At 56.4% G+C, this 12854-nt stretch overlaps 1 protein-coding gene across 1 annotated transcript in view; it reads left to right on the forward strand.

Moving 5' to 3' along the window:
- The first annotated feature begins 2443 nt into the window (after positions 1-2443).
- FAM78B (family with sequence similarity 78 member B) overlaps positions 2444-12854 on the forward strand; it is a 73295-nt gene continuing 62884 nt past the window's right edge. The window contains exon 1 of the mRNA XM_013055522.2: positions 2444-2718. Within this exon, the coding sequence (XP_012910976.2) occupies positions 2456-2718 (263 nt within the window). The 5' untranslated portion in view covers positions 2444-2455. The remainder of the gene's footprint in view (positions 2719-12854) is intronic.

The raw sequence follows: 12854 nt of genomic DNA on the forward strand, positions 1-12854 counted from the left end.
CCGAAAGCCTCTCACAGTACCTTCAGGATCCAATTCAAATGTCACTACTCCAAGAGAGCCACGGTTCTATCTCGTAGGGGCTGGCCCATCTGGCCCCCCACAGTACTGGACACACACCACTATTGTGTATATGTCACAGCACACGCTAACATCTTGTTAACAGGTCTATCTCCAGTGATCCGTGAGCCCCCGTTCATCTCTGAATCCTAGCGTGTAGCACAATGCTCGGCCCCTGCCAGGAAGTCCGTGAGCATCTCCTGAATGAAAGGACTGAATGATTGAGATCTGGAGCAAGGCGGTAAAATGACCGAAGCGTGTTATCAAAAGGCAAAAACGGCTTTTTTGTTAACTACAAAGTGAATCAAGGTGCCAGAAAAGTTAAAACAAGGATGAAGAATGCTTTTATCTCAACCGACTTTTAAATTACTCATCGCATCTGTCCTAGCTAAAGACTAACCGTAGTCAACCCCCTGCCGCCTGGGAGTCACTGTTTCACACTTGGGCACCAGATCCTGCAACATGTTCAACGATCAGAGAAGAAATACTTAAAGAAATGCTATTGGGCTTTTAAATGTAAAAAGATGCCCAGAAAGAGCCTTTGCTAAATATCATTTCCCATCTGGTACCTGGGACCACAATATCCCAGGCATGGCTTGGGTCATACTGCACACAACGTCCAACACCTACAGCGGCAGTTACTGTAGGGCCATGACAGTGAGGTTGCTCTTTCTTTAGTCCCTCATTCATTCACAGACGACAAGCGGGTCAGCCCCTACGTGCTGTGCTCTGGAGAAGCTAGGACAAGGGTGGGCCCCTGAGATTCCAGCCTTACTACAGACCCGTGTCCTGGACTCGTATCATTAAGCCGTTGCTATTTAAATCCAGCCTGGTTCCAAAAATGTTAAGTTCCCCTTGTTCTTAGCAGGTCACAGGCTACCCTGGGTAACCTCAAGAAGGCTGCTCAGCGTTCTAATCCAGCTAGATGGCCCTGCGGGGCACGACCCGGCTCCAGGACACAGGGACGATCAAAACGCCGTGTTTAGGGTGAGTCCACCGCTGTTCTAATGCCCCAGTGTGGGGGGGGGGGTTGTTGAAAGAGCATTTTCGGAGAAAGAAAAGATTTCGATGAAGGCAGGAGATGAGTAAAAGCTGAGCTCATGCTAGAACCCAAACTCTTGGCATCTGGGTGACGCGGTGTTAGGGCTCGGGGGTGGGGGAGGCGGATCCCTGGGTGCCCTCCCCACGTCTGGTGGCGGAGAGAAAAGCTTCCAGAGCAAATCCAGTCGGGGAAAGGCGTAAACCCACCGCAGTCGGAGCCGCTCCCGGAGGCTTCCTCAAGGTAGGGTACTGGGGAGCTCTAGCCCAACTCCAACCTGACAAACCACATGACAATAACCCACCCGCCGAAGACGGCCGCTCCCCCAGCCCCCGCGGCCCCAGACGGGCTCCCACCGGACTCGGGAGCGCCGCGCCCACCGCGACCCCACCCGGGCCCGGCCGGGGACCCCCGCCCCAACCCGCACGCCCACCCCGGCACCACCCACCGCAGCCCCGCCCCGCGCCGGCCCCACGTGCAGGGCCCCACCCCGGCGCCCGCGGCCCTTTAAACACCCCCCCCCCCCGTGTACACCACCACCCCCCGCCTGCCACCCGGACGGCAGCCGGAGAGGGACAAAACTCATGGCGTACAGCCAGGCTCCTCCGCGGATCACGTCCCGGGCAGCCCGGGCAGCCCGGCCCGAGGGGCCCTCCACCCCCGGCCGCAGCCCCCCGGCGCCCCCCAGCCCCCAGCGGCCGGGCCGGGGAGTGCGGGGCGGGGCCGGCGCCCGCGCGGGTCTCCGCCGCCGCCCTCGCCGCCGCCGCCTCCGCCTGCCGCTCGGGCCGCCCGCTCGCCCGCCGCTGGGTGCGCTGCACGCGGGGGGCAGCCGCGGTGCAGAGGTTCATGCAGCGGCGGCGGCGGCGGCGGCTGCTGCTGCTGCTGCTGCTGCCGCCGCGGAGGCAGACAGACCGGGCGCTGCCGCCGCCGCCGCCCTTCCCCCGGCTCCATGCCGCCGCCGCCGCCGCCTCCTCCTCCTCCTCCTCCTCTCCGGCGAGGGGCGGGGGGCTCCGGCCCCGGGTGGGCACCGCTCCGCGCAGCGCCGCTCCCCCCTCTGCCCTCGGCGGGGGCGCCCGCCGCCTCCTAGGAGCGCACGCTCCGCGCGCCCTGCCGGAGAGAGGGGGCGGGCGTGGGCGGGGGCCGGCGGGCGGGCGTCGGGGCGGCGGGGACCCCGCGCGGCGGCCGGAGGAGGGGGCTTCCCCGGAGGATGCCCGGCGGCGGCTACCCGCTCCCGGGCGCGAGCTGAGCCGGACCCGGAGCGGGCGGCGCGTCGCCATGCCGGCGTGACGGGCGCCCCCGGCTGCCCGCGCGGGCCCCCGCGCTGCCCCACGCCGCGCCGCGCCGGCGCCGGGCGGCAGGATGGGCTGTATCCAAAGCATCACCTGCAAGGCGCGGATCCGGCGCGAGAACATCGTGGTGTACGATGTGTGCGCCACCATCGACCAGTGCCCCACGCGCATCGAGGAGACCTCGCCCATCGTCCTGCGCTACAAGACCCCCTACTTCAAAGCCTCGGCCCGCGTGGTCATGCCCCCCATCCCCCGCCACGAGACCTGGGTGGTGGGCTGGATCCAGGCGTGCAACCAGATGGAGTTCTTCAACACCTACAGCGACCTGGGCATGTAAGCGACCGGCGGCGCGGAGCCGGAGCGGGGTCCCTGGCCCCGTCTCTGCTCCCCACCCCGACCCTCCTCCTCAGCTCCTTCTTAACGCTCTCCCCATCCTCTTTCTAAACCTTCCTCCCGCCTCCTCTCCCACCTCCCTCCTCCCTGCGCTTTTGTTTCAGTGACAGGGCGGGTGTAGGGAGGCTCCTCGCGAAGGCATTTTCTCGTGGTTTGCTTCTGACTCCCCGTGAACGCCAGGAGGACGGTGCGGGGTGGCGAGAACGCGACAAGGAGGGTTCGAGAGACGGGCGTGGGGGTGGCTGGCGAGTGCCCTGGGAGTTTCGGGCCGCCGTCTCGGCTTGATGGGGCTTCCCGGGAAGAGTTTGGGGGGACCTGTGGAGAGAGGAGTGGCGTGGAGTGCCGGGGGCGCACGGGCTGTGCCGCGCGTCCTTCGGAAAAGCCCGAGAGGGCTTGGAGGAGAAGGTCCCGGGCGTCCGAACCGGACTCGCTGGTTGTGCCCTTGTTCCCTCGGCTGTTGAAGTCGAGCCCTTGTGGCCCAGGCCGGGAAGCCTGCAGGCGTCTCCCTTCGGAGCCGTAAACCCGGCAGAGCCGCCTGTCTGGCTCGGCGCCCTCTGGACGAGTTGTGCGGCGGTGGGGAGCGGGAAGGCACCTTGTGCGAGCAGCCTGGGGCTGGCGCGGCGCAGGGTTTTCCTTGGGCTCCGGAAAGTACACGTCTGCTGGCTGTCCAGGGTCCTTACTTGCTCCAGAACTTTGCTAATTGCGGCGCCGGGAAGGATTTCCCAGCGCCCACCGGCGAATCCAGTCGGCGAGCTGGGAGCTCTCCAACTTCGTTCAGCAGCGCCGCTCGGTGCGCGCCGAAGTGGGCGGCTGCGGGCGGACCCCGCACGGCGGCGACTCCGCGGCCGCCGCCGGGAGCCCGCAGCCTGCCCCAGAACCGCAGGCTGCGGGCTGTCGCATCCAGGACTTGTTAGTTACTCACTTGCTGAACTCCCTGCGGGTCTCCTTGCGGAAGCCGGCTCTGAGCAGTTGGCGACCACAGTGGCTAAAAGCTTTGGGGCCTGCATTGTACCTGTGTTAACGGTGTTGGTCTAGAGCACGCTAATTAGCCTGCAGCCTCTAGAGAAACCCTTTTCTGGAAACCCAGCCTCATTTCATGTATTAGCCGAAGACTCTGGAGCTCCCAGGGTTCATGCGTTGAATATATGGGGCAAGAGAGTTTCTATTTTGAAACACCAAACTATCTTTTGTAATGGCATTTCGTAGGCTTTGTACTGCACTCTGAGAGCCTGGAAGTTAACACTAGTCATAGGTGCTGAAAGAAATTTTGGCGGGTTGTTTTGTTCCCCCTGCCTTCCCCACAAAGAGTTTGAACTTTTCTCTTTAAGCATAAAAACTCAGTGCTGGAGGAAGCGCATTCCCTGTGAAGATGGGCGAGAGCCTGGTTTCTTCCTATATGCCTCTGTTCACTCTGTTCTTATCTTTCTGGAAGACAGCCGGATGTAAGCAATGGGGGACATATTATTTTGGGTGATTCATGCCATTTAAAAACAGACACACCCTCCAAAGGATGATTATATCAAAACACAGGGGTCTCTTAAAGCTGTTCTTTTAGAAACCCATTATTTCCAGCCAAGCCAGAGAAAGGCCTTCCCTTTTGTCCTGGCCCTGATGGCAGTGTGCACCTTGCGGGGGCGGGGGGGGGGGGAGCAGTCAGTAATTGCAGTCTGGGGCCCCTGCAGAGAAGGCCAGGAAGGACTGAGCCAAAACAGCCTCACTTTTCCCCAAACTGCACAGCAAGGCCTCTCTGCTGCTTTGTATCTGTTGTAATCAGTAAAGCAAAAGCAAACAAATGAATAATTTCTTTCCGTAAAAGAAAATATATTTTACCTCAGGAAAAGCAGAGCTGAGTTATAAACACAGTAGTTGAACTTCTTGAATCTGGGGGGAGCGTGTATCCACAGGGGAACCAGCTTTATCGGGGATGAACTGGTGTTAGGTCTGAGGGGCACTTACTCCCTGACCTTCCCTTGCTGAATTCTTGCCTCTGGGGCTAGGAAAAGAGCTTTGCTTTTAAACTGCCACTGCCGGTATTTTAAGAATCTTGGTGTTCATATCGATGGAAGCAAAACAAAACCCAAGAAATTGTGAAGCATATTACTGGAGATCCGGATCCAGAGCCCACCTATTTTCACACTTGCAATAATTGCTCTGCTTAAGCATACTTTACAGGCCAAATTTGACTGAACCCACAAAATATTTATGCCCTGAAAACTTAGCCAGTGCAGACTCTTTCATAGGATCTCATACTGCATGAAAGTCTGCACAGTCTGTTATTACACACTTTAGCCGGTATCTTGAGTGGGGGAAAAAAACACCAGAGGCTGAATTTTCACCTCGTGCAATGCTCTTGTTACATGAAGCATGATATGATCAGAGGGTATAGGTTAGAAAGCTGCCTTTTCAACATTTTAAAAGGCACTGCCAGAGGAAATCCAAAATTTAAAATGGCAAGAAACTTCTGGGGACAGACTTAAAAGAAAACATGAGCTTTTGTGGTTTAAAGTTTCTGCATTTCCAAGAAGGAGTAGGTTTCTGAAGGAGCATTTGAAATAGTTGATGATCATGATGCTGGAGCTTAATTTGAACTTGAACTCAAGTGATTTGGAACTTCCTCGCATGATTGCATAGAAGCCAGGCTGGTGGATACTCACGTCCTCTTATCCAGCTCTCCTTTGGCCCTGGTGAACCCCGCAAGTGCAGCCCTGATCCAAGGCTTCATCTTTTGGGAAGGAGGGGCTCTGGTTTTTTGTCAATCGTCCCATCAATAAACAAATATCCATCAGGCACCTCTCAGAAAGCAAAGGACGGAGGAGGCAGCTTCATCGTTCCTCATGCAGGAGGGAGGGAGGGGCACGTGCAGAACAAGGCTTTGCTCCCAAGTGCTGTAGCAGAAATGCTGGGAAGAGGGGCAGGAGGCCAGGCAAGGTCTTCTAGAGGCAGAAGGACTGGAGCTGGGTGTGCGCAATGGTTAAGATTCAGCTGGACAAGGAGGGGCTCGTTCTAGAAGGGAGGAACAGCAAATACATGGGGACAGGAAAGTCTCAGGAGAGCATAAGGAGGCCAGGGTGGGGCTTTCGAGTAGGAGAGCAGTGGGAGGTGAGGTCCGGAGGCAGGCCAGGGTCTGCTGGGAAAGGCCAGGGTCTGCTGGGAAAGGCAGGCCAGGGTCTGCTGGGAATGACCTGGAAGAGAGAAGGCTGAGGTGCAGTGCAGAGAGGCTCTTCATACTTTCTTCCTACCTCCACAGCATGCAGGGACTTTCAACAGAGACGTAAAACCTTTGTGATGAAACAATTTAGAAAGCCACCTAAGAGGTTTCCAGAGTGAGGTGTGGACAGAGAATGGGGTTCATGTGTCAAGGATGAAGGAGGTGAATCTGAGGTCAAGGGGAGAACAGACAATGGCTAAAGGCGCTCCCCACTCTGAGCCCATGTGCGTCATCTTCTAGAGCGGTAAAGGAATTGTGGTCAGCCTGGGGCTGGGAGACCCTTGGCCTGGGTGAAACCTGCAGAGCTCGTAACTTACTCCTGCCCATCTCTACTCCTCCGTCAGAGCCAATGTTGATGAGACTTGGACTCGACCTGCCCATCTTTGCTGCCAAACCAGTCCAAACCAAGCTGGTTTCTATCCATTCCAGAATCGTTTGGGTGCAGTTTGTGATTTCCGTGTTACCAAGCCAGCAGGTGGTTTTGAGAGACTCACTTTTTCAGCAATATTCTGCATAGTTGACAGATCCCTCCATCTTGAATCACTCCCATCTGTTAGCTTTATGCTGTTCTTCTAGCATTTTCTCTGTCTTACCTCAGAGTACAACTCATGAGGATATTCCCCATCTGATCCTTTCCCAGGGGAATTGTATCCATCCCAATGGCGGTAGATGGCCTGTGTAATACGCGGTCACCTGCAGTACAGGTGTGTGTGTCGATGGACCTTTTCCACTTGTCTGTCTCCAAGGCATCTCAGGCTTCATGTATCCAAACCGGAACTCTTGATTGCCGCCATCGCTCCCCCCCAGATCTGCCTCTCCACTGATCTACCCCCAGCTTGGTATAAAGAACACCTCCAGGGCGCCTGGGTGGCTCAGTGGGTTAAGAACACCTCCAGCCCCTGAGCTGCTCAGGCTAAAACCTCTGTGTGTCATCCTAGAATATTTTCCCACACATCCAGTCTGTCATCAAAGCCCGCTGGTCCCGTCTGTGGCGTAGCTCTGTAATCCGGCCACCGCTCAAATATCCTCACAGGGCAGGTCACCTGCTTCCGCAGACGATTTCCCACCTTCATTCTTGCCCTCCCTCCAAGTGAGATTTTCAAAATGTAAATGTCATCACTTTCCTGCTTTAACTCGTTTACTGACTTTCCATTGTAATCGGGAGGCTCTGTGAAGGCCTCTTCCCAGTCCCTGAATTTCTGTTCTTAAGCTATGTCAGCCTGCTTCCGTTTCCAAAATAAATCACTACTTCATCCCAGTTCAGAACTTCTCCTTGTGTTGATCTCTGTCTGAAATGCTCTTCTTGCCCACCTTTTTCGAGCACATTCCTACTTCTCATTCAGGTCTGAAACCTGACCTCGTCAGAGGCCACCCAGATTTCACAGTTTAAATGAAGATTCTTCTGTTCTCTTGAATGAGACACTCTTCTTTTACTTGTTACAGTTTGTAAGAACGTAACTGTACGTTTACTTAACACCTGACCCTTCTGCTAGAATGTAAGCCCCGTGAGAGCAGGTATCACATCCGTTTTATGCTCTCTGAATGGTGTTGAGCTCCTAGCAGATACTCCATAAACATTTGAAAAATAAATGAGCCATTTTTTCCCACCTCAAGTACTCTGTGTCATCTTCAACAAATTGTCTCTCTCTTCAAAATCAGCTTTTTTTTTTTAAGCCTTATTATTTTTTTTAATTAGAGAGAGCGAGAACACAGCAGGGAGGGGCGGGCCAGAGGGAGAACCCAGAGCAAACTCAGCGCTGAGCACAGAGCCCAACGCAGGGCTCGATCTCATGACCCTGAGATCACAACCTGAGCTGAAACCAAGAGTCAGATGCTTAACTGAGGCCCCTGGGCCCCCCTCAGAATCAGCTTTCCCGGTCACACCCAAGGCTAACCCGATCAAGCTCTTGAACTCTAGACACCCCAGCCGTGGCTTAGCGTACACACAGTTTCACGCCTCTCTGCTTTCGTGTCGTTGCGTTCTGCGTCGTCCCCAGCAGGTCCGCTGCTGCTCAGCATGGGCTTCCCTCTGTCACGTCCTCTGCCTCCATGCAGATCTGTGCACCAGGAGTGGGGGGCACCAAACACCGAAGCCTCACTTTCACGTCACCTGTGATCAAGTAGCATTCGGTGTCTGCCCACAGAGACGTAACCTGGAGACGGTGTCATAGCACCGTTCGCCCGCGTCACTGTCTCGTGGCCGGAATCGCAGGACTGTGGGTGCTTTAGTACCTCACCCCTTTGGGTCATTTCCCTCAAAGCTAACACTTCCCTTCTTGTCCGTGGCTACACGCGGCCTGCGCGTGAGGTGTGGCTTTGAGTGTGGCCCGCGCCAGTCATAGAGATGGCTCCTTCGGGCATCTGATGAGCCCCCCAGGCCACTTGCACCAATACCCACCCTGTCCCATTCCTGTTGCATCCGCAGAGGGCAGAGCTCATGACCTGGAAGGGGCTAGAGCTGCTCTACCCCAGAAATGTCAGGGGCTCCCAGTCTAGAGCATCAGATGGGAAACAGGATCCCGTTGTTCCCTTCTGAGAGTCCTGAGTGCCCTTGAAGGGGAGCTGGCCTCACCCTTTGCCTCTAATCTTCTCCATCTCGCAGAAGAGGAGCAGGGAGGATTAGCAGGTCTGATGAGGAAGCATTAAGCTCACTGGAGATAAAGCAGGACTCCGGGGCTGGAGGGGGTGGGAGGGACCGGAGGAGACGTCGGACTTGGGTTAGGAGGGGAGGTGAAAATGAAATATGGCTGGTGTCACCCAGATGCTACAACGCAGCCAGGCACTGGGTGGGCAGGGCAGCAGGGCGTCGGTGACCTTCTGCCGGGCAGCAAAGGCAAGGGCTGTCTTTGGGGCCATGTCTGCAGATGCTCCATGTTCCAGGCAAAGAGAAAGGTGAGCGATAGGATAGGGAACTGCAGATGCCGGTGTGGGGCACAAGATGCCAAATACCCCTTACCCCCCGATTTGTACAGTGCTCTGATCTCGGCTGCCCCTCCTGGAGCTCGATGCTGTCAGTGTGCCCATCTTTCTGAGGGGAAGACTGAGGCTCAGGGAGGTTAGAGGACTCAAGGGCACAAGCCTAGCAAGTGGCGGCACGGCAACTGACTTCTGACCCTGTACCCTGCCTATCTGTTTGCTGCCATGCTTGGCCCGGCGAGGTGGGGACCAGCCAGCACCCCGTCCCCGTCAGCGCTAGGAAGCCTGGCGGTTACGGCTGCTAAGGCCTGGGGCCTCACTCCTGCTTCATCGCTCCTCGAGGAGAGGCTCTGGTTTCCCAGAGGCCCCGGTTGGGTGATTCTGTAGTTCCCTTTTCATGCGGCCACTTGGGTCGCGGATTCCAGAGGCGCCACCGTTTCTGACGTATTCACACTACCCAGGCCATGGGAAGTGGCCACCGTTTATGAATGGCTGTCCTGAGAAGAGCCAGAACAGGAAGTGAGCAGCAGCAGCGCATTCTGGTGGCCACTCCCAGACAGGCAGGGCCCGCGTGGTGCCGGGGTCCCTGGGAGGGGTTGGGACGCACACACCAGCCGCAGAGAAACCCCCACAAGGTATTGGGGGAGCTGCCTGCTATTCTCACTGGGTCTCCCAAATCAGCGAGATACCCTGGAGTTGTTGCAGTGGGTTTTAGAAAGAAGGGCGCGTGTGTCCAGGTGGCGGGAGACTCGTTTGCACCCAGGAAAGCCTCCCGAGAATGGGAGATGCGCTACTGAAAGGCCGCGAAGGGAGAGGGAGAAGCCACGGAAGGTCTCTGTGCCGAGCGCTTTCCGCGCACGGCCCCCACCCGGGAAATCTCAGCAGCCAGGGGTCCCTCCTGTGGCAGCGAGGTTCAGTAGCTGATCCAAGCGGCCCCGCCAGGAGCCCAGGCCCCAGCCACCCCTGGCCCCCCTCTCTTTCTAACCCACTGCCTTCACTGCTACGAAGGAGGCGCTCAGAGCTCGCTCTGCAAAATATCGTTGTCCTGCTACAGTTCCCTAGTCTCTTCCAAAAGCGTCCTGCTGTAGTACATTTCTCTGAATTGTGGGTTTTCTCACCTTTGGAAAAGGAGAGAATTGTTTTGAGGTCAGGGGTGCGGACATCTCAGAGCTCCCGCTGAGGGGGGCAGTAGATATTAGGAGTGAGAGCCAGTGCTTTCTGGGGGTGCAGGGGGCACAGAAGGCAGCCCCTAGCTCTCAGGGACCCTAAGCCGGCTAGTCTGGGCCGCAGATTGTGGCTCTGGGCTGCCTTATCAGGACCTTCCTTGATGGTCCCGTGTCAGCCCCGATGGGCAGCATGGCAGTCACCAGCCGACGACTGTCTCCCAGACCACTCAGTTCCTGGGCTTCAGAGTCTGCTTGTCCCCTAGACTCTCCAGATCATCGCTGTTTGGACAGATGATCAGGAAGAGAAAGAAGACCCCCTTCTGGTGGCAAAAGGACCCTTGGCTCACCGGGCCGGCATCCCCTTGGCTCCTGGGAATTGTGGTACTACTGTTCCCCTCCCAAGGCCCCCTCAGGCTGCCATGTTAGCCCTGGGGACCCTTCTCCCTCGTTAGGTTCCAGGATGCTAGCCGGGGGGAACCAACAGCTCCCTGTACCCGCTGAGGATGGCGACTCCCCAGTGCCAGGGTTCGGGTCAGAAGGCCTGGGTTCGAGTGCCCGTCACGTGATCTGTGGCAGATGCCTTAACAATTCAGTGTCTGCTCTGCACACATGTCACTGGGCGATAAGATCTGCCCTGTCGCCGTCACTGGGGGTAAAACCATGAAAGAGCTCTCCAAACTGAAATGGGCTGTGCTTGCTTTACTGTTATCATTATGGAGCGTGACCCTTGTCACTAGAGGATGACTCTCAATCAGCCTCAAGGACCAGGGAGGTTGTGGCTGTGGCCCTTTGGCTTCCGGGCAGGAAAGCGTCCTGACTCCGAAGATGGGGGGTCCCAGACAGCTCAGCGGCGACTCCCGGGCCCCGCTCAGAGCCGGGGATTGGGGGAGGCTGCTGGCTTTGCTGGCTTCCCCTCATCCCACCCAGAAATCACCCGCTCAGAGAGGAACCTAGGACTTGGGGACGTTCTAGAGTGTATGAGCCATGCTGTTGCAGCTCCAGAAGGAGCTGTCACTGCAGATGTCCTAGCCCAGGTGAGCAGGTAGGACCAACACCTGAAATGATTTGCATCCAAATTATCGTTAGTGTGTCTGCTGTCATTAATACACTTTATTCTCTCCATATAAAATGACTTTGTCTCTTTGTAAGACGACCTCCCATAATTAACCTGATGATAAACACGAAACATATTTAGGGCAACCATAATTCCCATTTCACACGTGGAAGAGGAAGCCCAGAGATGACAGAGTGCACTCAAGGTCACCCTGGCAGACATTGGGTGGGGCAGGCCCGGGGCCCAGGCCTCTCAGCTCCAGCCCTAGTGCCTCCCGGTGCCAAGTGCACAGTCAGCCAACCCTGGACAGGAGCTGGGAACAAAAGAAGTCACCCTTAGAGCCGTGCACATTGGGCACCTCTGGGCCAGTCTGCATTTGTGGCCTCTGAAGACAAGAGGGCAGAGAGAACACTTCAATGTATTCAACAGAAGGAAAGAGAAACGTGCGGGCTGTCAGATTAAAGTGAAATAAATTTAAGACCGTGGTGTCTGATGGCACCTTACTGGGGTTTCTGGGACAGGCCTGCCTCAGAAAGCCTCTGGCTGGTGCTCTCCTGGGGCCTGACCTTTCCAAGCTGGCTTTGGGCCTGTGTCAGGTGGGGGCACTCAGAAGCTGTCAGAGGCCCGGCGAATGGGAAGTAATAAACCAGCATCCGAGGTCAGCGTCTTGAAGGGCAGGTGGGCTGAGGAGGTCGGGGTTTCCGGGCATGAGTGGGGGCCTAGACACACCTTGGCAAGTTGGGAATGGCCAGAAATAGGCCAATGAGATGTCGCTTTGCTCTAGCCATGGGTAGGGGACCGGGGTCGGGCGCTGGGGTATGTGGGGACCATGAGGCTGGAGGGGACTCAGGCTGGTCTGGGACAGGATGCTGCCTTACTTCCTCCTCCTAAGGGCCACCAGCCAGGCCTCCATTCCCAATGGCAGCCTTCACACCAGAGGCTGGGGGGACTCCATTCAAGACCAGATTTTTCTTTCTTTCTTTCTTTTTTTTTTTTTTTTACAGATTTTATTTATTTATTTGAGAGAGAGAGAGGGAGAGCAGAGAGGGAGAAGCAGAACCCCCCCACCGAGCAGACAGTCCAACGTGGGACTCGATCCCAGGACCCTCTGTCCACGACTCAAGCCGAAGGCAGGCGCCCAATTGAGCCACCCAGGAACCCCTCAAGACCAGATTTTTTTAAAGCAACTCAGATAATTGAGACTCTGTTTCAAACGTTCATAAATAACCTTCACATTTTTTTAAGTAATTTGTGTCAGAAAACTAAGCCCACACTCCCAAAATTTCTTCGTGGCCTTTAGAGCCAGGGAGGCTGTCTGGTGCTGGGCCACACGTGGACTTTAAGGAAGGAGCCGGCGTTTGCCTATTGTCCGTCTCCCCGCAAGGCCATAAGCAGCTTACTCAACGACAGTCAGCCGCTTGTTGAAGACGTGTCTCTTGCTCAGGGCACCACGTGCGCATCTGTGAGTGAGGCTGTTACTTTCCCTGTATCAGAGATGAAGAAACCGAGGCCCAGAGAGGTTGACTAACTTGCCTGGCGTTACTCAGCTAATCAGTGACAGCCGGCATTAGAAACCAGGTTTCCAGAGACTCTGTGACAAGAGGCTGCCTCTATGAAGAACAAACTAATGAACGGATCGGGGGCGTTCCGGAGACTGCCTGAGTGCTTGCCTTGGTCCTTCCTGAGCAAACCTGGGGAACAAAGGGTTTCATCATATCGGAAATAGCCAGCC

Source organism: Mustela putorius, unplaced genomic scaffold (genome assembly GCF_011764305.1).
Source record: "Mustela putorius furo isolate JIRA1106 unplaced genomic scaffold, ASM1176430v1.1 tig00000508_pilon_pilon_pilon, whole genome shotgun sequence".
NCBI classification, from domain to species: Eukaryota; Metazoa; Chordata; class Mammalia; order Carnivora; family Mustelidae; genus Mustela; species Mustela putorius.